The sequence below is a fragment of the Eptatretus burgeri genome, chromosome 7 (assembly GCF_056783735.1).
Source record: "Eptatretus burgeri isolate ZD-2024b chromosome 7, Ebu_testis_v1, whole genome shotgun sequence".
In the NCBI taxonomy this organism is placed as follows: domain Eukaryota; kingdom Metazoa; phylum Chordata; class Myxini; order Myxiniformes; family Myxinidae; genus Eptatretus; species Eptatretus burgeri.
The window spans coordinates 75973114-75997495 of record NC_140967.1 but is presented as its reverse complement, the minus strand read 5'-3'; the positions used below and the strand labels follow the sequence as shown (position 1 = coordinate 75997495).

General features: G+C 41.5%; 3 protein-coding genes across 3 annotated transcripts in view; all 3 read left to right on the top strand.

Moving 5' to 3' along the window:
* Nucleotides 1–4929, top strand: part of LOC147023571 (troponin C, skeletal muscle-like) — a 72172-nt gene extending 67243 nt beyond the window's left edge. The window contains exon 6 of the mRNA XM_085889078.1: nt 4528–4929. Within this exon, the coding sequence (XP_085745204.1) occupies nt 4528–4571 (44 nt within the window). The 3' untranslated portion in view covers nt 4572–4929. The remainder of the gene's footprint in view (nt 1–4527) is intronic.
* Nucleotides 4930–7607: 2678 nt separating this feature from the next.
* The window catches only part of LOC147023570 (troponin C, skeletal muscle-like), a 66403-nt gene continuing 49628 nt past the window's right edge, over nt 7608–24382 (top strand). Inside the window, exons 1-2 of the mRNA XM_085889074.1 lie at nt 7608–7742; nt 23276–23327. Coding sequence (XP_085745200.1) covers nt 7734–7742; nt 23276–23327 — 61 coding nt within the window. The 5' untranslated portion in view covers nt 7608–7733. The remainder of the gene's footprint in view (nt 7743–23275; nt 23328–24382) is intronic.
* Nucleotides 7663–24382, top strand: part of LOC147023568 (troponin C, skeletal muscle-like) — a 156959-nt gene continuing 140239 nt past the window's right edge. The window contains exon 1 of the mRNA XM_085889076.1: nt 7663–7742. The gene's annotated coding sequence lies outside the window, so the exon portion shown is untranslated. The remainder of the gene's footprint in view (nt 7743–24382) is intronic.

Here is a 24382-nt window from a genome sequence, read left to right as displayed (position 1 = left end):
ACATATGCAATGATGAAGTCATAACGAAGGCACTGATGATGTCATAAAAATCACACTCATTCCCCTTGAAGAGTACAGTCAACCCTCACCATCCGTGTGTTCGCCATCTGCGATTTCGCATATCTGCGCTTACTTTTTAGACACCCTTTCTCTCCGTTCACTCCAATACTGCCAAATATCCGGGGAAAAAATGATCTCCTCCCACCTCAAACTCCTTCGGTTTTCATAAGTTTTTTTAAACACTGAATGCTTGGATAACAACATTTTCCTTCATTTAACATTATGTGTTAAATTACAACTGTACTGTATCGCCGGAAAATGAAAAAAAGTTGCCTTCTGCATCTTCTGGGAACATCCTCCGACCACAGACAAAATACACCCTGCCCACCTTGAACTCGTTTGTATTTCATAAGTTTTTTTTCCAAACACTTTCAATGTTTGCATAACAATATTTTCCTTCATATAACATTACGTATTAAATTATAATTGTACCGTATCAATGGAAAATATAACAATTTGAAAATTCGCATTTTGCGTCTTCCAGTATCTGCCGCACCACTGCATCATTGTCTTCTGGCTGCCCGGCGGGTGGTGAGGGGCGGTATTTTATAGTAATAAAACTTTTTATCCTGTTTATTTAATCATGGGTCCAAAACGTCCATTAAGTGGTGCATTCGCTGAAGAGCAGAATAAAAAAATAGCTCCGCAAAGCGGGCGTAACCCCTCAGCCCATGCATTGTAAAAGGAAGCAGTGAAATCACGATGATGCAGTCAGTGAGAGCACGTTGGACGTCATATCGAAAATCAATCAGACTTCAAGATGGCTACCGTGGCGGCTAGTGAAAATCGCAGCGCACCCATTTTCGAAAGGAACCTTCCTCTACTCAACTCAAACATACACACTGCAAAAATGCATTTAATCGGACAAGCCAAGCCGTTCTCGAAATTGACGAAAACCAATTTCAAGATGACTGCAGTGGCAGCCACACTGAAATTGCAGTGCACCCATTTTCGAAAGAAACCTTCCACTACTCAACCCCAACACACCCTGTAAAAATGGATTTAATCAGACAAGGCGTTCTCCTTGAAATCGATGGAAACCAATTTCAAGATGGCTGCCATGGAGGCCACATTGAAAATTGCAGCATGCCCTTTTTTCGAAAGGAACCTTCCTCTACTCAACCCCAACATACCCTGCAAAAATGGATTTAATCAGACAAGGCGTTCTCCTCAAAATTGACAGAAACCAAAAGTTGACAGACACCCGGACAACGCCTATGACAACAATACCCCTTAGCCCAATTCGGGTTGAGGGGTAAAAAGGTGAAGAAAGTGATGACGGTGGAAAAGTGAAAATGTAAGATCAAATTGAGAGCGGTGCACATGTTACTGTGTTGGCAAAAGACTACAACATCGATGAGGCCACGATTCGTTACATTCGTCAATGTAATTATTGTGATGTCCACGGGACTTGAACAGTCCCGCCAACGTAGAATGAGCCGAAACGATGGAGGCGGTTTATTTATTTATAACCCAAACATGGCGGTTCTAATCGCTCTACCGCAAACGGGACGAGGAAGGTGGCACGAGTCACTTTTCACTGAGTTGATGATGTTTATTCGTTTTTACTATTAACCAGAAATAACAAGACTCGGCAAGAAGAGGGATCCGGGGTGATTCGACGGGATGGTGTGGGATCGGGCGTGGGGAAAAACACAGACAATTCCAATGAATATAGAGATCTCAAACCTTCTAAGGCGCCAAGCACACACACACACACACACACACACACACACACACACACACACACACACACACACACACACACACACACACACACACACACACACACACACAAAACGTAGCTATTTCTGGTGGTCAGGCTGGACCGTGGTGTGGACGCAACTGTCCCTGGATCGGCGTCGGACGAGCTGGCCTTGCTCTCGTCAGGGGGGGGGGGGCAGGAGAAACCGTGGTGCTGTCGACCTCTTGGTCTTGGCCCAAGTCCGCTCACAGCCGCCAGGGAACCAGTTCTGGCGCCAAGTTGCGAGCAGGAGAGGGAGGCAGGTCCGCCCGCTGTTCGACCCCGTACTCCGAGTCAGCAGAACCCCAGAGCCAACCAAGGTGAGGCACGAGGCTCAGCAAGGCTCCAAGACACGATGAAGAACACGATCGAATCAGCACAACAACAAGGACGCTCTCCGCGCAACAGCCTCCACACCAAAAAAAACACGATCTTTTTGGTTGTGATCTTCTTCCTCTTCCTTTTCGACCCCGAACAGAACCTTTTTATCCTCCCGTCCTCGTCACTTCCAATCGAGCCGTTTATTGGCCCACCGCCGTCGCCTTCTGCCAATCGTGATCACGGGGCGGAGCCATCCGCTGCACTGTCCGGTGACGTCACGGCCAGTCTCCAGAGAATACCAAAAGTGGTTTACGCAGACACACTTCCCCTATCCCGTGTCCCTATCTAATTACGTGACAATTATCATTTCCCCCTTGAAGAAATGAACATTTACTAGACAACTTATCACCACTGAATTGCTACTTATTACATCGAGATCCTGGTAAACTCGAACAGCATGGCATACCTAATTAAACATCCTAATTACCCTTTGAATGCATACCCCCCCCTCAAACGTAACATTATAAAGTTTGGCCTCGTGTCAGTTCTGGTGCAAATATTGCTTCAAAAGTAGCATCGTTAAGTCGCACAGATGCATACATTGAAAAAATGGAAAAGATATTGAATGTATGGTTGTTATTTTTCAATTAAATGTCTTCTCTTTTTTTTTTAAACTTACTGATGATCTTTGGACTTATTTTGGGAGGCTGGAACGTATCTCATTGACTTGCATGTTATAAACTGTTCGCCAATCGTGATTTCGCCATTCGTGGAAGTTTAGAGGAACGTAACCCCAGCGGACAACGAGGGTTTACTGTACTTGCCGTGTGCCAAGTTTCAATTTTTTCCTTGGTGCGGTTTCAGACACAAAGGTCCAATGTTTTTTTTTGTTTTTCCAACATGGCTGCCACACCACGTGACCAATGACGTCATAGTTATTAAAACATTCCACATGAGTCGTCGCACCAATGGTGAAAATTTCGTCTCCATTTGACAAACGGTTGTGGAGAAAAACACAAAAGTTCTGTGCGGACAAAAAAACAAACAGACCCAAAATGAATACCCTCTCCTTCAGTGAGGGTAATCATCTATAACACATTTCCAATACAGTGAAACAGTATCTGAAGAACAAGGTCACAGCTGGTGTGCTCTAAATGTTAGAATGGCTACTCCAGAATGTGGACACAAGTTCCATTGAGATCATATTGGATTATCTGGAAAAAGGTGAACAAGAGGAATCCAAGGAACCTTTCAGAACAGTGGAATGTACTGCAGAATATGTGGCATCATATTCCTGTTAGAGTGCTTCAGCCGTATACATGAACCATGGGTTAAAGAGTGGCATTCAAAAGGCAAAGGGTGGACAGACAAAGTATTGACTGATACTATGAAATGACTGTTCTTATAATTTACTTTGTTTGAATTATTTTCGACCTATATTGCACCCGTTTAACTTTCCACAGATGTTTATTGGAGAATAGCCCGTACGAAATAAAAAACAACCCAAACTTTTGCACAGTACTGTATATATTACAGCAGTTTGTTTCAATCATATTTATATAGGCTCTCAAGTTACAATATAAAACAAATATGACGGCTATCACTGATAATTTGATTAATTTACCCAAAAGTGTGAATATCATTGCAATAACCAATACCTTTGCACAGTACTGAATTTATGCATCACAAAAAAAGATAATTAATCTCGGATCAATTATTAACACACTTAGGCGACTCACAATCACTTGAGAGTGGCAATTCTACGTAATTTAACGGAATGGCATGTAGGGGACCATTGGGAATAGGGACCTGAAGGTAGTTTGAATAATTATTGTTCTCATGAGACATATCTTGCTGCTACCGAGATTGTGAATGGGGTGAAGGTAGAAGTTACGAATGTAGGAAAGTAGGTTTTGAGGAGGTCGGAGCAGGTGTCATTGGTAATGGCATTATATTAAGGTGTATAGGGTAGGAGAAAGACACTTAAATATTCCACCATTTTATTGATGCAATGAAGAAATTATATGTAATGATGAAAGAATATCCTGTTGCTTTGAAGAACGGGAAGAAAAGGGAGGGGAAGACAGCTTTTGGGAAATCGGGGGGGGGGTAGAGAGGTAACATAAAGTTGGGAGAGGGGGTTTAGTCTTTGCAGGAGGAGGGGGGGTTCAGGACTTGTGGTGGAGAAGGGATTAATGTTGGATGTTTGGGGGTGGGGGAGGTGATTTAATCAAGCATTGTCTTGATGCATCACAGAGATGTACAATATTAATTTCTGATGTTATATATAACTGTTTTTTTACACCATATTGCTGAAGTCACGTTTTACATCGTTGAATATCTGTGGATACCTGTTGGTAGAGAACATAATCCTTATATTTTGATTCATTCTTTTGTTCTAGAGTTTTTGAAGATGATGGAGAACGTCTCAGTGACATCTTCTTGAACCATGTTGATGCAACATCAGCACCGCATTGCGGCATTGGGGAAGAGGGAGGGAGACTGGGTTGGGGGAGGGGGGTGGGTGAGGGGAACACAAGGTTGTGAATACTTCAATAGAAGCAGTTGCTATCACCAATTCATGGCTATGAAACTTTAACCACCATATAAAAGTGTTTGGGATGGTTTTTCATTCAAACATTTGGTTGCAAATGATGTTGTCAAGTTCCACATAAGAAATACGAGAGCTCATCACGTCTCGTACACGAGTCGTAATGGTCTACTCATTGCATTGTCTTCAAAAAAAAAATAAACCTCTTGCTTTGCAGCAACACCATGAGCCCAATAAATGAAACGTACTTTCAGGAAGTGTGTCCATCCTTTGCAAAGTTGTTTTTTTTTTTTAATCAATCTCACTTTCCGATAATTTCATCCTCTTTGTTCATTTGTTCTGAACCAATCTATATTTCCGCTGCAGGGGTAAACTACAATGACACTTGGTGGACCGCATACCTCCGCCAGGCTGTACAGTTTACGTTTTGTATCCCACTGATGGACCGGATCTGGATCTGGACCTGAACCAAAATCGAATCGGTAGTTTTTGTCAGCGAATCAACCCATCCACACAGTTTTGTCATAATTCGTCCACAACTTTTTTGAATATCATGCTACATATATACATATGTGTCGTCTTTGGCCTCATCTCTCAATGGTGAAGAATCACTTAAAAATTAAAAAATTGTCGTCTCTGGATGTGGATCTTCAGCAAAATCTAATCCATTTGTCCTTTTCACACAACCAACCGCTCCACCAAATCTCGTCTGAATCCGTCCACAACTTTTTGAGATATCCTCTTCACAAACAAACAAACGAACAAGCAGTCATAGACTGGTACTTACGAAATCGTCAACTTGACCTCTGACCTTGTCCAATAAAAGCTGTCTCTCGAGAAGGTAGCGACGCAAACCAGAAGTTTCTACGATGATTCTGTATCAAACCATAAAAATCGTAACGTCGACCGAAGCAAAAATCTCCATTTCTCCACGCAATTATACCTTAACGTAACTCAACGACGCGTCTGCTCGAGCGCACTGCAACATGGGACGACCCGTGATGCGTCGAGTGAAATATTTTTTATACAATCTTAAAACGTCTCCAAAACATCCGATTTTTACCAGAATTTCGACAACCGAGTTTTAAGCGTCCTAAGCGATCGCAAAAACCGAAGACAAAATTAAAATCGAAGTTAAAACGAACTCGTAACGTCGAGCGAAGCAAAAATACTCCATTTCTCCACATGAATTTATGGAATTATGTTTGACATCACTGTGACCTTGACCTTTGACCGATTTTGATCAAAATCTAATCAGCACTAGCCATCACCTTCCTGAATCACGTGGTGTAATTTGACATTGGTAGCTTCTTCCGTTCTCGAGTTATCTGTACCAAACCATCAAAAATCGAATATTTGATCTCACCGTGACCTTGACCTTTGACCGATTTTGACCAAAATCTAATCAGCACTAGCCATCACCCTCCGAAATCACGTGGTGTAATTTGACATTGGTAGTTTCTTCCGTTCTCGAGTTATCGTGCCTAAAAACAAACAAACAAACAAACAGAAACGAAATCTTTAGATTTCGTAAGTAACACAGAAACAAACAGAAACTGAAGTCACCAATATACTTACAAAATCTTCAGATTTCGTAAGTAACAAGCAATCATAGACTGGTACTTACGAAATCGTCAACTTGACCTCTGACCTTGTCTAATAAAAGCATGAATCAGTCAGAAGCCCAAGGGGAGCTTGAATTCTGAATTCATTGTGGTCTACGATTTTACACTGTGGTTTGCAGATAATGAGTCCCAGACAAAAACTAGATTTCTTATAAAAATTCCATTTTTTTGTTTTTCTTTAAAAAAAAAAGTGATTCAGTACCAGCAGGATATGCCAGATAATAGGTGTATTACTTTTCAGAAGAATCTGATAAAAGACATTATTTATTATATATATCAGTTACTCATCGCTGTACCAGAATTTCGACAACCGAGTTTTAAGCGTCCTAAGCGATCGCAAAAACCGAAGACAAAATTAAAATCGAAGTTAAAACAAACTCGTAACGTCGAGCGAAGCAAAAATACTCCATTTCTCCACATGAATTTACGGAATTATGTTTGACCTCACTGTGACCTTGACCTTTGACCGATTTTGACCAAAATCTAATCAGCATGAGCCATCACCCTCATGAATCACGTGGTGTAATTTGACATTGGTAGCTTCTTCCGTTCTCGAGTTATCGTGCCTACAAACAAACAAACAAACAAACAGAAACGGAAGTCATCAACATACTTACGAAATCTTTAGATTTCGTAAGTAACAAACAGCAACAGAAGGCATCAATATACTTACGAAATCTTTAGATTTCGTAACAAACAGACAGACAAACAAACGGGTGAAAACATAACCTCCATCTACCTTCGGTGGCAGAGGTAACATCACCTCTCCCCTGAAAAGATGCCATGCAATCCTGATACGAGAGTGTTGAGGTTTCTCCATTGCATAGTTGTAACAGCTAAGACCACAGGTCGAGTCAACATTGACGGTGAGGATCAGAATCGTTTCCACAGGTTGGATTCGGTTGAGAATTTCGAAAACAGCACACGTTCCTGGGAGACCATGATATCTGGTAATTATGATGTCTTTGGCATTCCCCAATGAAGAGTGAAATTGCTATATCGCACGTATGGGTGAAGCATCCTCGAACGGACGTTAAGCTGGATGTCCTGTCTGCAAGCATTAGCTGGTGGAAGTTAAAGATGGCATGGTGTTGATTTGGAAGAGCAGGCCATTGTGTGCCTCCGCTATGACAAAGTTGCAGCCCTTACCGAAGGAATGGCGATCTCCGGTGTTGGTTCTGTCTCGGAAACGTTAATGGCTTGCAAGAAGCACCTTGCTCCACCCCATAAAGGAGTATGAATTATTCGAAGCAAGTTCCTGCATGTAATTTCATTCGAGCTTGAGAATGTCTTTGGCATTCCCCCATCGCATATATTAGCCTCATCGTATATAAATTTCCACGTCGGGTGGAGCAATCTGGAGAAGAGCAGTGTGTGAAGGATCGACTCGAACATTCACTCCTGTTCAGTGCATTACTCTACATCAGACAGCATGTCGTTGGTAAGACTTTACTCATGTTTATCAGACTGTTTGTCATGGCACATGATAATTATAAAAATAATAATAACAACAATACATACATACATGTAAGTATCATTGTAATTGAAAAGAAAAGTAATAACAACACCAATGACACGAACGATTAGGAGAGCAACTTGATTATGATCTTGGTTTTTAGCAATCCTGCAGGGGTGCAATGTACGTCTTGATGTATTTACAAAATAATAAATGAAATTCACACGAAGGGAGTTTTTATTTATTAATTAATGAGATAATGAACGTAGCACAAAGCAGGGGCAAAGATATTGGTTCAGTCTGTGTCTATGATTGAAGAACGACTAAATTTTAATTATATGTTTTGAACACTGGAGAACACAAATTGATTTGTTTGCACTTCCAAAGAAACCCTGCAGTTTAGCAATACAATGCCTCTGAAGTTGATTATTTGTACGCTGTCTCGTCCCACGTGTGCATGTATACCGTGGGGTAAAGCAATTGCTTCAATTTGTCTGTTTGTCTGACAAAAAAACAACCTGAAAATCATTCTAAGCAGGAAGCTTACTGTTTTTAGGGATTTCACAAAGGACAAACACCAGGAACCAATACCGAAGTTAACGTGTTAAATAAGGTGGTGTAAAATACAGAGTATCCCAATTACATAAATGACAGTAAACTCCAGATTCGATTGTTTGGGTTTTATTTTCAGCAGCCTCTAAACCCTTCCTTTCATTTCAATTTTTATATGTATTGTGAGCACTGTACAACACAAACCTGCTTGATGTCACTTCCAAAAACATTCTGTTGAGCAGTATATTCCCTCTGAAGGTGGCAAAATTGTATGTGGTCCCAATCAAATTTTCCGCTTCCACTGCTCCACTGCCTTATTGCAGACAATAAAAGCCAATGAACACGAGCCGATGCAAACCCGATGTGACAAAACAAGATCCTCGACAATCTTGTTTTGTCGCAGGCAACCATACACTATGCGACTGTCTATGGCACAACTGTCATCAGGCATTCTGATTTCAGGTTGTCCATCCAGCTGTCTACCTGTGTGCGTCCATCCATGTGTGCATGCATGCATCTGTCCATGATCAATTTTTACCCTTGCCAAAGGAGGGCATTGCGTTTGCGTTGGTTGGTTGGTTTGTTTTTCCGCACAGAACATTCATGTGTTTCGCCACAATTGCTTGTTGAATTGATGAAGTTTTCACAAGAGGAGCAACTACTCATGCAGAATGTTCGAATGATAATTATGATGCCATAGGTCATGTGGTGTGGCAGCCATATTGGAAAAAACAAAAAAATGTTGGATCCCTGTATCTCTGAAACCGCACCAAGAAAAAAATTGAAACTTGGCACCTAGCAAGTACTCCTCATGGGAAATAAGTGTGATCTTTTTTATGATGTCATAGGTGCCTTCGTTATGATGTCATAATTGCATACGTGCAACACTACATCTGATCAGTAAGAGGGTCATGGAGGGAGAAAATGATCCACAATTTTTTTTGATGACATAATCAGTCACGTGGATGGCCATCCACATATATATATATATATATATATATATATATATATATATATATATATATATATATATATATATATATATATATATATATATATATATATATATATATTAAACCCTCAAAGATCTCTGAAATGGCTGAACAGATTGAGGCGAAACTTCACACATATGACTGCCTACCTATGAGGAACAAAAGGTTCACACATATGTCACACATCACATTTTTTAGCAGCCATATTGAATTTACCCTAAAACATAACAAAACTAGAGGGGGAGCACTCGGTAGAGTGCAAAACCTCCGCCGCCAATACTGCTGGGTCACTTAAGTGAACCTTATATCCTATTCATTGTAGGTCAAAACGGATCAGACTGTACTGAACCACGATTGAATAAACTAAATTAGATCGACGCGCATGTAAAAATGCCAAAAAAATAATGGTTTTAAAATAAAAAATGGTTTTAAGCACAGATTCACCTATAAATTTAACGAAATTTTCATCAAGAAAATTTTATTATAAGCAAAGTTTTATTCTATAAATATGGTGAATACAACGCACTGCGATGTTTGTAATCATGAATATACATATTATAACAAGCTCAAATGAGCTAAGATCCTTGTCCTCTTAATGATGACGTCATAAAACGAATATGAAGTCATTGTGATGTATCAGGTATGCGATAAATTATCTGTGCTAATGCCGGGCATGATTCCCGCAAAGAAATTCAAACAACTTGCCTAGTTTCGGAGATAATGGTATAGGCGATTTCCATTAGCGGCAATATTATGACGTCAACTTTTTTTTTCTCGGAAGAATTTCCAAAATCCAAGATTCCAAAATCCTGCCTGCGCGTGGGCTTTCTGCATATACATGGCAAGTTTCTTGAAGATCAGATGAAAACTCTGGGTTGTGAAACAAAAAATGTCAAAAAATAGGAATGATGTCATAAAAATTGATATGATGTCATAGTGATGTATCATATGTGCGGTAATTCATCTCTGCTAATGCACTGTTCAATTCCCGCAAAGAGAATTCAAAAAGCTTGCCTAGTTTCGGAGATAATTTTTTAGGCGATTGTCATTAGTGGAGATATTTTTGACATCATAACTTTTTTCTTGGAGGAATTTTCAAAATCGGATATGGCTACTGTCTCCGCAGGGTATTTTCACATATATATATGCTAAGTTTCAGGAAATTTCGATGAAAACTGTAAGCTGTGAAACAAAAAAGTCCACAAGAAGAAGATGAAGAACAACAACGTGAGTAAGACTTAAAGATCCGCCACGAGGATCTAAAAAGTCCACAAGAACAACAACGTGAGGAAGACTTAGAGATCCTCCACCAGGATCTAAAAAACACCTTCAAACCAACAAACACACATTCAATCTTTTCAGAGAAATATCTCCACTTGAGCAAGAAACAAAACATTATGATAGATGTGATAATGATATTCTCAAAAAAAATTAAAATAAACACCTTCAATCATGCAAACACAAGAACAATGAAGAAAGGGAAGCTAAATTCTCCATTGAAAACACCGATGGGGCATTTAAAGGGCATATAAAAATAAGATTGTTTCGTTTTCAAGACCCTGGACCATCTTCAATCATGGAAGCTGTTGATATGGTGAAACAAAGTATTGAAACTATAATTAAAAACACATTAAGTGAAATGAAAACTTTTAGGTTTTATAGGGGAGTAAAATTGAAAATGGTAAGACAAGACAATTAAACTACCCCCCCCCCCCCTTTATGAGGACAAATACTCACTTTATCTCATCATTTCAAGATTTTGTAAGATGTGATGTTTATGATGAACTCCAGAGACAAGAACAAGATGTTGATAACACTCTAGTAGGTAGTGGATTTACGATTACAAAAAAAATCTTTTTAGATATACACATCTTAAAATCAGATCCTCTACAAGCTTCTTCTTATATTGATTTACCAAAAGAGATAAAACTTAAGAAAGCGGCTGTTAATGTTCAAAACAAAGATAATAAATCTTTTCTATGGTCTGTTCTTGCTCACTTTCATCCTCCACAATGGAATCCTGAAAGGGTTGAACATTATAAGAAATACGAGAATACATTAAATGTTAAAGATTTAAAGTTTCCAATGTCATTGAGAGATATTCCTGAATTTGAGAAAATGAATAATCTATCTCTTAATGTATATGGATTAACAGATACAAACAAAGTTCAGATATTAAAAATTTCAAACAACTATAAAAATGATGAAACACACATTGACCTTCTCCACTTTACTTCAAAGGAAAAATCACATTACGCTTTCATTAAAAATTTCTCAAGATTAACCAAATCACAACTATATAAGAGAAAATGTAAAACGTATCCTTGTAAGAGATGTCTCAACTCCTTTCACACAAAAGAACGATAAAATCAACATTCGAAATATTGTAGTAATCATAAATCAACCCTAATCAATTTACCAAAAGTAGGTTCAAACATATCATTCAAAGATTTTAACAAATCTATAAAACAACCGTTTGTGATATATGCTGATTTTGAAAGTATCCTTGGAAAAATAGATACTGTTTCTGCAAATCCAAATAAATCATACACAAATAAATATCAAAAACATACTCCTTGTGGTTTCAGTTATTATATCAAATCATCTGTTGGTGATGAATACAACAAGTTAGAACTTTTAGAGGAGAAGATGCTTCCAGAGGGGTTTGTAAGACGATTGGAAAAAGACTGTTTCAGACTAAGAGAAATAATGGTGAAAACCTACAAACCAATGTCATTAACAAAGGGAGAGAAAAAGGAATTTAGAAAGAACAGTATCTGTCATATTTGTGAGGAGAAAATGGAGAGAGACGTCAAGGTTAGGGATCACTGTCATCTTACTGGTAAATATAGAGGTCCAGCTCATTCCCGTTGTAATCTATAATTACAAGCCTCCAAATTTTATTCCTGTCTTTCTTCACAACAAGGCTCACTATGAGACACATCTATTTATGAATGAAATTTCAAAGACATCTGGAGATATTTCTGCCATTCCTAACACAGATCAAAAATACATCTCATTCACAAAAACAATTCATACATCCCCCATAACCCATATCAGATTTCTTGACACATACAAGTTTATGGCAAGTCCGTTATCTAACTTAGCATCAAATATTAAAAACTTACCGAATCTTAAATCACATTTCTCAAATCAAGAACAGATTGATCTATCACAAAAGGGAATATATTCGTATGACTACATGGATTCATTTGAGAAGTTTAAAGAAACACAACTTCCTTCAAGGGAAAGTTTCTATTGCAAGTTGAATAAAACTCATATTTCCGATAGAGATTATACACAAGCCAAAAAGGTTTGGGAGAAGTTTAATGTAAAGAATCTTGGAGAATATCATGATTTGTATCTTAAAACTGATGTATTGTTATTGGTTGATGTGTTTGAAACTTTTAGAATAGTCTGTCATAATAAAAATTCTTCTGGATTAGACCCCTGTTCACTATTACGCAGCCCTGGGCTTGTCTTGGAGTTCTATGTTAAAAATGACAAAACAAAATTTGGAATGAATCAGTGATATTGATATGCTTTTAATGATAGAGAAGGCTAAAATAGGAGGAATATCTCAAGTATGTTCCAAGAGATATGCTAAAGCAAATCACAAATATCTTCCTGATTAAAATAAGAATGAGGACAACTCTTACCTGATGTATTATGATGCTAACAATTTGTATGGGTGGGCTACATCTCAATCTTTACCTTGTGTAAAACTTAAATGGGTTAAAGAAAAACATTGTGAAAAAGTTTTACTTGACATTGTTATCTCCTCAAAAAGAATTGGATGAAGCTGAAGTTGGATATTATTTTGAGGTTGATTTGAAATATCCAGAAGAACTTCATAACAAACATAAAGACCTACCTTATGCCCCTGATAAAGAAAGTCCAAGAAAAGAATGGTTAAGTGATTACCAACAGTCATTTAATATAAAAGGTAAATCTCCAGAAAAACTACTCACAACATGAAATGATAAAAAAGTTATGTTTTCCACAAAAGGAACTTGAGAATATTTATCTGCTGGGTTGAGAGTGAGAAAAATTCATCAAATTTTGAAATATAAACAGTCATTGGTTCAAGAAATATATTGATTTTAATACAAAAAGGAGAACAGAAGCAAAAACAGATTTTAAGAAGGACTTTTATAAACTAATGAATAATGCTGTATTTGGAAAGACTATGGAAAATGTTAGGAATCGACAAAACATCAGACTTACTACATCTTGGAAACAGGCTTCAAAGTTAATTAATAGACCAAGTTTTGAATGAGCGCAGGTGTTTTCAGAGAACTTTTGTGCTATTCATTTGAAAAAAAGAGAGTATTGAAATGGATAAACCTATTTATATTGGAACATCGATTCTTGACTTGTCAAAGTCGTTAATGTATGACTATTGCTATAATAATTTAAAATCAAAGTATAACGATAACGTGTCGTTGTTATATATGGATACAGATAGTTTTATATTAGAAATTAAGACAAGTGACGTATATGAGGATATGATTGATAATATTGATATGTATGATACAAGTCATTATAAGTCTGATAGTATGTTGTTTTCATTAAAGCCTGGTGTTGGTGCAGTGGTTAGGGCAGCGGCTTGGGATCCAAAAGGTCCTGAGTTCAAGCCCCGTTGGGCTACTGAATTAATACACCAGGGGGTTGACTCAGCCTGTCATCCTTCCGAGGTCGGCGAAATGAGTACCAGTGTACTGGGCCGGTGTATACCCCGGTTAAAATAGGTGTACCAGATCCCTGTGTCGTAAGAGGCGACCAGGGTTGTGTCAGGAAGGGCATCCGGTGTAAAACATGTGCCAAATCACTATGCGGATCGTATTGATGATCCGCAGTGGCGACCCCTAACGGGAGCAGCCGAAAGAAGAAGAAGAAGAAGAAGTATGTTGTTTTCATTAAAGAATAAAAAGGTTATTGGTAACTTTAAGGATGAGTTGGGAGGAAAGGTCATGAGTGAATTTGTGGGTTTGAGATCAAAGTCTTATGCTTTTATGCATATTGATAATAATAACATTGAAAGGTGTGATAAGAAGCTAAAGGGAATAAAGGAAAATATAATCAAGGAAACAATAAACTTGAAACATTATTACAACTGTTTAACCTTCAAGAAGTTATAAACATCAATTATATACAGAAGAGATAAATAAGAAAGCATTTGGAGCTTTTGATGATAAAATATATATTTTAGAGAATGGAATCAAGAGTATCTCTGATGGTTATAAGTATCAGTGTTAAGGGGTGTCTTTTACTGATTTATAGATGATAGAACCAAGAAATAACCAAACCAAAGTGTGGAGATGTAGTCAGCCTTGGTATTTAAATGGGAAACATAAAGAATGTGAGAAATATCAAATAAGTCTTATTGAAGAAATAACCAGGGTAAAAGTAGATAAAATAAATAAGAGTATAAATTTAACTACAAATAAGTTGGAGGATGTAAAGGAAAAAATAAATGACTACAATCTCCAAATGATATGTGGATCAGGAGGTGGTCAAACAAGAGCATTGAGAGAAGTTTATCATTTTATTTCTGCTCAACAAAGACATATAAACCAATAAGTAAGTTCCAAAATAATATTTGTGAATATACTCGATGGTGATGAATGTAATCGGAAAATTAATTTATTACATAGAGTAGAACATGAACAAATATTCATTGGATCACTCTGAGTGGAATGAAAATATAAAAAGAAAAAAGCGCTTTAATCAGTTAGTCTCAATTTAACATGTGCTCAATGGGGTGGGAAATAATTCTCCTCTTTTGACCTGATGGGCCTTGAGTCAGAAAGGTTTCCCCATTTATTTGTATGGGAGGGGGAGGAATCCGTCTCCTGTTTTGGGCTTTTTCTGGGTTGATTCAGAGTTTTCCCCCTTTTCCCCTTTCATTTGCATGGATGCCTTAGAAACCCCACTTATCCTCTACTCATGCGGGTTGTTTGCCTTTGCGTGGCATTTTGAGACCATGGAGATGCCACCACGCAGACCCTTCTCGATGAAGCGGTGCTGGTCATAGTCCGTGAGAAATTTGAGCTCTACGTCAGTTTTCTACAGGAGCGCGTCCCAGCTCAGGCCAGGACTCATGTAGTAGTGGGCAGGGTCGAGACCATACTGCCGCTTGCAGGTCTTTCTGAAGATCTCAAAGACATCAGCCAGAAGAAGCATGTCTGTATGGAGGTAGAGATCATGGTAATCTCCCATGTCTTCACACCCAAGAGTGGTCCAAACCTTTTGGGTGTGGGTGTAATCATCTTCACTGATGTTCTCTTCACTGAGCTTGCTGTGGAAGGCCTCCTGGGGTGGTAGGGGATCTGTGAATCTCTCCCAGGAGTCCATATGCTCATAGCGGTATACACCCTTCCGCAGCAGTAGTTCGCCGCTGATGCTCATCAGGCTCATATGTGGTTGTGATGTGAAAGCACTCAGGTCGGTTAGTTGATGTGAGCTTGTCTTGGGAAGCCAGGAGGAATTGGGCACTGTCAATGAACTGAATTCAAATGAAGAGCTCTTTGTTTCTTCACCTTCTTGAGCCCCCTCCTTAGTAACACACTTGAGAGAGAATAAAATGTACTTTTCCATGTTGTTCGGGATACAGTTGATGGTACCTTGCTGATAGCCTGCATCAGAAGGTGTGAGTCATAGCCCCTCAGGCTGTGAAAGACTACAGGGGTGATTATATGCTTTAGGTTTATCCTCAGCATTCGGTTGCAATTTCTGTGGGATGCCCCTCAAAACTTTCCAATGATATGGCAGTGGTTGAAGACAGAGTCGCCCCCCCCCACCTCCCCCTGCTACTATCAGAGGCTTATCACATATTTGATGATACTGGTGTTGTTTATCTCTATGTCATTCTCAGAAGCCCAGGGTTGCTTAGGATATCCTGAACGTGTCTCCCCTCCTTCTGAATAACATTGAGGAAGTGTTCCGCTATGTCTGGACCCCAGTAGACCACTGGAGGCTCTGTTTGACCATCACATCTTACCACGATGGAGCCGTAACCGCAAGCCTCATGCTGTTGCATCTTCTGTGTGTTTCTCTGGTTGGGGTTGAGCTCTGGTCCATCAATCTTGTTATAAGTGCCTCAACGTCAGCATAAATGATGTAGGGAGCTGGTTTCTGCTTGTGCCAGTTCTGAAAGGAGATCATGTTTTTCCCCTCCTGGCATCTCTACCCTCATAGGCGTTTGTCCTATGCCCTTACATGCTGGTCTATGCACCTCCAACAGCTCATCACAAGAGTACCCATGTAGGCACCTCTCATAGAAGTGCTTTCACTCCCTATACTTGCTCTGGTCATAGAGCAGAGGGTTCAGGTATTTAACCCAGGTATCGTGCGACTTACCGTCCTTCTCAATTAGCAGCAGGTTGATTCTGGAGATGTCTTCATGTTACTTGCTCAGCCTGTGGACAATCACCCCCTTGTCCCAGCCAAATACATTCAGAGCCAGGTTATTCTGCCTTTCCACCTGCTTGATCTGTGATAGTGGCGTGGGAGCATCAACCTCTGTGAAGTTGAGGCCATCCTCTGTGGGGTATTCAGTGGGTGTGTATGCATGTCCCCCATGGGCCCCTGGGAACAGGGCAGACCAGAGGACCCACCTGAGACATTGGTCATACTTGTTCTTCACATTGATTACTGCTTCCTTGTTTCTGAGAGCTGCTGGCAGTTGGATGTAAGAGCCACCCCTCAGAGGCTGGTAGCAAGCGATGTCCAGCCACAGAAGTTCCACTCTGTCAACCTCCCAGCCAGAACCAAGACTCCCCCACTTTTCAAGGGTCTCCAGGATGTTTTTGAAAGTCGTGCCAAGTGCACAGTCGATCTCCTGGGCCTGTAAGACGGCCTCCTGCTTGTGCCGGAACACTGTAGGCATATGCACCCACTCTTTCCCCTCCTTGTCAATCTTTCCCTTTCGGAACAGAACCTTTAAAGCAAGCTGGAATTTAACCCCTTCAAGGAAAGTATCTCCTCCACCAGTTTCTAGTGAATCTGGGGGCACACACCTTTCAGGAAGGATTTAGGATCAGCCTCTAGTCGGTGAAACTTTGGAACATCCATCTGCCACCCTTGCAAATAATGTCCAATAGCCCAGCGGGTCTTTTCGAATGTGAGGTCACCATTTTGTTCCTAGTGTTTGAACAGCTTGAGAATGCCTTTTTTTTTTTTTTTTTTTTTTTTTTTTGTATACCTTGGTCGAGGCTCGTATGAGAGCTAACACACAACTCACAGCAAGGAGGCATGAGACAAGAGGGGCGGGAGTGGAAGGGACAAATCATTGGGGAACAGACACAGGTGAACTGTGGAAGGGAGAGGGATGGGGATGGGACGGGGAACATGGCGAGGAGAAGATGGACATTACAGGGACTTTCAGGAAGGAAAGCAGGAGAATTGAAGGAAGTGGGCTTGGGTGGATTATCGGGGGTAGAAAAGATCGAGGATTTGGATGGGGGAAGATAAGAGGTGGTGGTGAACAGCTGTTTTGAAAGCCTGGAGGGAAGAATGGGAAAGAATAGAGTGAGGAAGTTTATTCCAAAGGCGGGAAAAAAGAGGAATGAAAGAGTGAAGATGAGCAGTGATTCGTGATTTTGGTAGTTTTACCAGAAGGGTGTTGTTGGCGGACCTTGAGCGTCCTGTGGAAATGTGGTTGGGACAAATCGCAGAGAGAGCAGGGGGGGCGAGGCTGGAGAGGAGTCGGTAGAAGACAGAAAGACCACCGACCAACCTGCGGTGATTGAGTGAGAGGCCCAAAGACTCAGCTTCATTGCGGGAGATGCCAATGATCTTAAAAGCCCTGGTTTCGACAGCGTGAAGTCGAGAAAGGTGGGAGGCAGGAGCACCAGCCCAGAGGGGAGAGCAGTACTCCATCAGGCTACGGACAAAGCTTTGTAAGTGGTCAGGAGCTCAAGAGGGCCGAGGAAGGACTTTGCACGACGGAGGATTCCCAGTCGGCGACTGGCTTTTGAGGCAAGGTTGGAAATGTGACTTTCCCAGGAAAGGTCATGGCAGATAGTGAGACCCAGAAGCTTGAAAGAAAAGACTTCTTCCAGAGGATTGTTGAGAAAGTGGATGGGGGTTTTCTAAACGGTCCTTTCGAAGAGACATAGTGAGAGTGTGAGATTTGTCTGGATTGAAAGACATGTTCCACGTGTTGGACCAGTTTGTGATTTTATCCAGATCTGCAGTGAGCGAAGAAGCTGCTGCTTGCCGGTCTGAGGGATGACAGATGGTACGGCAGAGGGTGGAGTCATCGGCAAAGAGAAATAGAGGATTTTCCAGAGAGTCCGAGAGATCATTGATGAAAACCAGAAAAAGAACAGGGCCCAGAACGCTACCTTGAGGAACTCCAGCCTGCACAGGAAGAGGGGATGAAAGAACTCCATTTAGGGCCACACGTTGACTGACACAGGAGAGGAAGTCTGCGAGCCATGAGTGGAGATGGCCTTGAATACCATGGGAAGAGAGTTTGGTGAGTAGGGCAGGGTGCCAGACTGTGTCAAAAGCACGTGATATGTCCAGGGATACGGCTCGGATTTCCTGTCTGGCATTGAGGACCTCCATCCATTGATGGGAGAGCAGTAGCAGCATATCTAGGGTAGAGTGACCTGGTCTGAAACCAAATTGATGATTGGAAATCAAGCCATTGGAGAAGAGGAAGGATTTCATGTCTGAAGCGATGATGGATTCCATAACCTTGCTGATGATTGGGAGAAGGCTGATTGGTCTATACTTACAGGGATCTGTTTTTGCACCTTTTTTATGCAGGGCAGTGATGTTAGCAGATTTCCAAGCAGATGGCAGATGACCTTGGGCAAATGAGAGGGTGAATAGAACAGAGAGATGGTGAGCAAGAGCAGAAGAGCAGGCTTTGAGGACACGTGGGCTGATGCCGTCTGGACCGGTTGCAGAATCTGACTCGAGGTTTGAAAGCAAGCTCTCCACCTTGTCAGGAGAAAAGGATACAGAGTCCAGGGACAGTTGGGTGCGACTGGGTAAAGTGGGTAGAGATAGTGATGGGTTTAGGACACAAGATTTAGCTGCAAACACCGAGTTTAGACATTCAGCTTTATCACGTGTGGAATCAGCAGTGCGGCCATTTGAGGTAAGGGAGGGGATGGAGGGGGAACATACACCAGAAACAGATTTGATTAAACGCCACCAGGATTTTGAGGAGGGAGAGAGGTTTGAGAGTTCAGACTTGAGATGAGAAAGATGTTGTTTTCTGGCTCTCCTGAGGGTAGATACACACTTGTTCCGAGCTTTGTGGAAAGAACTGAGATTGCCCTCAGTTGGGTTTGCTTTCCATGAGGCAAAGGCAAGTTGTTTCAGGACAACTGCCGCCACAAGCTTCAGTAAACCAAGGGCGGGAGGAAGGGTAGGACAACTGAACACGAGAGGGGATAAATCTGTGCATGAGGGAGAGCAAGTTTCTTTGAAAGAATTCCCAGGATGAGTTGATGTTTGAGAAAGTAGTGATAGGAGACCAGTCTGTAAGTTTGATGGCTGCGACCCTGCCAGTCGGCTTGAGTGAAATGCCAGACTCGACGGCGGTGAGGTGGTTCTCTGATAACAGCCAGAGAGATGTCCACTTTAACAAGGACGTGGTCAGAAGAACCAATTGGAGCAAAGGAAGAGCAGCAGATATTGTCAGGGAAATTTGTCAAAATCAGATCCAGAAGAGATGGAGTACCATTGGTTGAGATCCGGGTCGGGAAGTTGACCGATTGAGTCAGTCCCAATGAGTCGCAGAAAGCTTTTGCTGATGTCCCATGGCAGGTGAGAGAGGTACCCACACCTAGCCAACTGGCGTGATGACAATTGAAGTCACCACATAAGAGGAAGAGAGAGTTTGGATGAGAAGATAGAAGATGGTCCATGTTTTCGGAGAGTGAGGTGTAGATGGAGTCATCACTGTTCGGTGGACGGTACAGTACACATATAAACATGAGGTGGGAGTGGAGGGGAAGCCGAAGCCAGAGGTATTCCTGGGGGTGTGGGGGAGTGAGAGCAGTGCAGGGAGAGTGAGGAATAGAGTCTTTGATGAAGAGAGCAACACCTCCACCAGGACGAGACTCAGGTCTGTCATACCGTAAGAGGGAGTAACCAGGGAGAGATACTTGGGAGTCAGACACGTCTTGGGAGAGGAAAGTTTCTGTTAGGCAGATAATGTCTGGTTTGTCAGTGGCAACCTGTATGGAAAGATCTGAAAGGTTTGAGCGAAGGCCCCGGATATTTGAGGTCCACACTTTTAATGAAGAGGTAGGGGAGGAGGCTTTGGGTGCAGGAGGTGGAGGGGGCGGGGGAGGGTAGGGACGAGGGAAGAGGGGGAGGTAATGAGGGTTGCTGAAGGAGTGTGGGGTATTGCAGAATAGCTTAGGGGAGGGGGCCGAATGAGGAGGAGAAAAGGCTCTGTGGTGCTGGGAGAGAGGGGGACAAGAGACAAGGAAGATGGCAGTTGAGGATTTGAGGAGGTGGAGTGAAGAGATGGAGGTGAGAGGGCAGTGGAGGGAGGCAGGTTGGTGGATGAGAGGGGGGCAACTTAGAGAAGGAAGAGTGAGGGGGATGAAAGGTGGGAGAAAGGTGAGGGGGGAATTTTTGAAAGAGGTGAGAGGGAGGCTTGGAGGGAGAAGAGTGATGGTTGCTTTGAGAGTGAGAGTGAGGGGTGAGGGGTGAGTTGGCACTGAAGTTGGAAAAAAAAGAATGGTTGATGGAAAGCGAGCATCCATGGCAAACTGTGGTTTTTAAAAGTTTTAGGTCAGAGATGCGATTTAACACAATTCTTGATGGATGCAATGAAGGCGAATTCAGAGCATGGAGAGAAGAAGCGCTGTGATAGTTGGATTTTTTAGGCAAGGAATGAAGGAGAGGTCGAAATGAGAGCAGTCTGTTAAAATAGCAGAAGAGTAGTGCATTGTGAAACAGTAAAGAGTACCACATGTGTGAGAGAGGAAGATGAAGCATTATAAGATCGTTTTTGTTGTAATATTAATGTTTGAGAGAGTTCAACAGATTAGGTCATGGAAGTGTAAAAAAAAAAAAATGGAGGAAGACGGGGAGGAAGTTAAGAGGAAGAAGAAGTAGCGGAATCGGGAGAAGGTGAGCGTGTTGTTGTTGTTGTTGTTGGGTATTTTTTTTTTTTTTTTTTTTTTTGAGATAAGAAAGAGATTAGTTGGGAGAATGGGGGATGTTTGGAAAGTGGGGAGGATGAAAATTGAAGGTAATGGGGAGGATAGAAATTGAAGGTAATGGGGAGAAAAAACAAACAAACAAACAAAAAAAAACGATCGAACACCGAGTGGAACCGGTCGGCCTCAAGCCTAGGACTCAAACACCAGGTAAGAACGTCGACATAAATACTCACAAAATAGCACGATTTTTGAAACAAAACCGAACTAGGAACACACATTAACATGTAGGTGAGAAAATTAAACAGTTAAAACGGGACAAATAACAACCGGAACTTAACTTTGAGAAAGTCAGCAGGGAGCCCCGAAGGAGACCTCTTGCCGCTCAAAACCGGAACCGGAAGTGATTTTTGGTAGCTATCTACTGTCTGGGTTTTCTGGGGAAGAATGGGATCAAACTTTTCCAGAATGGCCTTCCGCTTTCTCTCCTTCCTCTTTCGAGGTGGAGCAGAAGGCCGGTATATCATTGAAAGCAGTGGTTTAAGCAGGTGCTTTTCACTGCTTCTGGAATGGGCTCATCCAAAATGTTCTGTACAACACCCTGGAGAGGCTCTGGTAGTTGCATTTCTGCAAGCGATTGTTTGATGCGTTTGAATGAGAGGCCATCTGCCTTGAACAGGCCAAGAAGTTCCTTATGGTATTTTCCTGGCTGTTCTGATTTTTTGAGAAGGGTTGGAATCGAATTCCTCCAGTATGGCCTTCGGCTTTCTCTCCTACCTCGTTTGAGGTGGGGCAGAAGGTCGGTATTTCTTTGAAAGCAATGATTTAAGCAGGTTCTTTTATACTGCTTCTGGAATGGGCTCATCCAAAGTTCTCTGCACAGCACCTTGGGGAGGCTCCTGTATGTGCATCTCTGCAAGCAATTGTTCGATGTACTCGTCCATGGTAACCATGTTTCATGGACATACTAAGGAGTTTGTCAATGTCTAAATGGCAAATCTCGGTGGTATTATGTAAGTAATTTACTGCAAGAAATTCATGTCACGGGAAAAGAAAATTGCAGAGTAGATACTGCAATGGATCGCAATAGTTGGCCATTGTTTGTGATGGATTGCAATAAGAAGACATCCGATTATCCTGCCAGAGATCTGTCTTATGAGGATGCTGTGAGCCTACATTCATATGATTGCTTCAAAAGTTTGCATGATGAAATGGATGAAATTTTGAGTGCCACTGCTGATATGTCTGATAGTGAAGTGGATGAAATTTTGTCAGATATGTCTGATAGTGAAAATTCAGGTCTCGCTACTTGGTTGGCTGTTGTGCTTCACAAAAGGCACCTCTCAGGTGGTTGAAGTCTTCGCTCTTTGGCCATTGAAGTTCTTCGCTTGAAAATTCTTCCATTGCTGTTGCGCTATGCTCTTCCATTGCTGCTTCGATATGTTACTAACACGAATAACTCTAATTGAATGTTTTGGTGGTCCAAGTCAGATCTCTTGTTGCAAGATGCCTGGGTAAACTAAGATGTATACCAATGTCTAAATGGAAATCTCAGTGGTCCAAGTCAGACCTCTATTACCTCAAGACATCTATATTCATCTTGAAAGATAAGGGCCTGAGAGCATTCCCAGAGCTCTGGAACCCTTCTAGCACAAGGTGGCCCCGAATCCACATTATCTATACTACTCATAACGATCAATCAGGTAAAACATTTGCGAGGTCGAAATGTAAAAATTGCCAAATTTCTGTTTCCATGACAACTATTGTTTAACTGGATTTCAAAAGTGTCGTACTGTGCATGACATCTTTTATTATTATTATTATTTTTCTGCAGACAGAAGCTCAGGAAGATGCCCGCTCATATCTGACGGAGGAGCAGATTGTTGGTGAGGATCTGTGGAAGAAATAAATGAAATTATATTCATGTTTTCTCAATTTTGCTACGACTGTCTTTTACAGTATAAAATGTATTAGTTTTGAAATGGAATCAAATTGACTGTCAGTAAAATATATTTTTAGTCTTTTGATCTCCATAGTGATGTAGATGATATGCAAGTAAGATAAAATGGTATCTTACTAAATCTTATGTGCTTTATCTCATTGAAATATATATCCAAATTAGTATTTCCAATGTTAAAATGAAAATGCCCTGCAGCTCAAGAGGACGCTTTGCTGCTGGCACCTCTTGTCTGGTGGTAATTAAATAACTCCTGCAAGGCGATTGCAACAGACGCCTTGTAGTCAAAAAACAATTATATGACAGCATAAAATGGAATGTCGTGTTTTGAGAATCTGGTTACTCAATGGTGAACGGAAGGTATTGTGACGTTCACGGGACTTGAACAGTCCCGCCAACGTAGAATGAGCCGAAACGATGGAGGCGGTTTATTTATTTATAACCCAAAGATTGCGGTTCTAATCGCTCTACCGCAAACGGGACGAGGAAGGTGGCACGAGTCGCTTTTCACTGAGTTGATAACGTTTATTCCTCTAACCAGAAATAACAAGACTCGGCAAGAAGAGAGATCCGGGGCGATTCGACGGGATGGTGTGGGATCGGGCATGGGGAAAACACAGACAGTTCCAATGAATATACAAATCTCAAACCCTCTAAGGCGCCAGGTACACACACACACACACACACACACACACACACACACACACACACACACACACACACACACACACACACACACACACACACACACACACACACACACACACACACACACACCGTAGCTATTCCTGGTGGTCAGGCTGGACCGTGGTGTGGACGCAACAGTCCCTGTGGTGGCGTCGGACGAGCTGGCCTTGCTCTCGTCAGGGGGCAGGAGAAACCGTGGTGCTGTCGACCTCCTGGTCCTGGCCCAAGTCCGCTCACAGCCGCCAGGGAACCAGTTCTGGCACCAAATTGTGAGCAGGAGAGGGAGGCAGGTCCGCC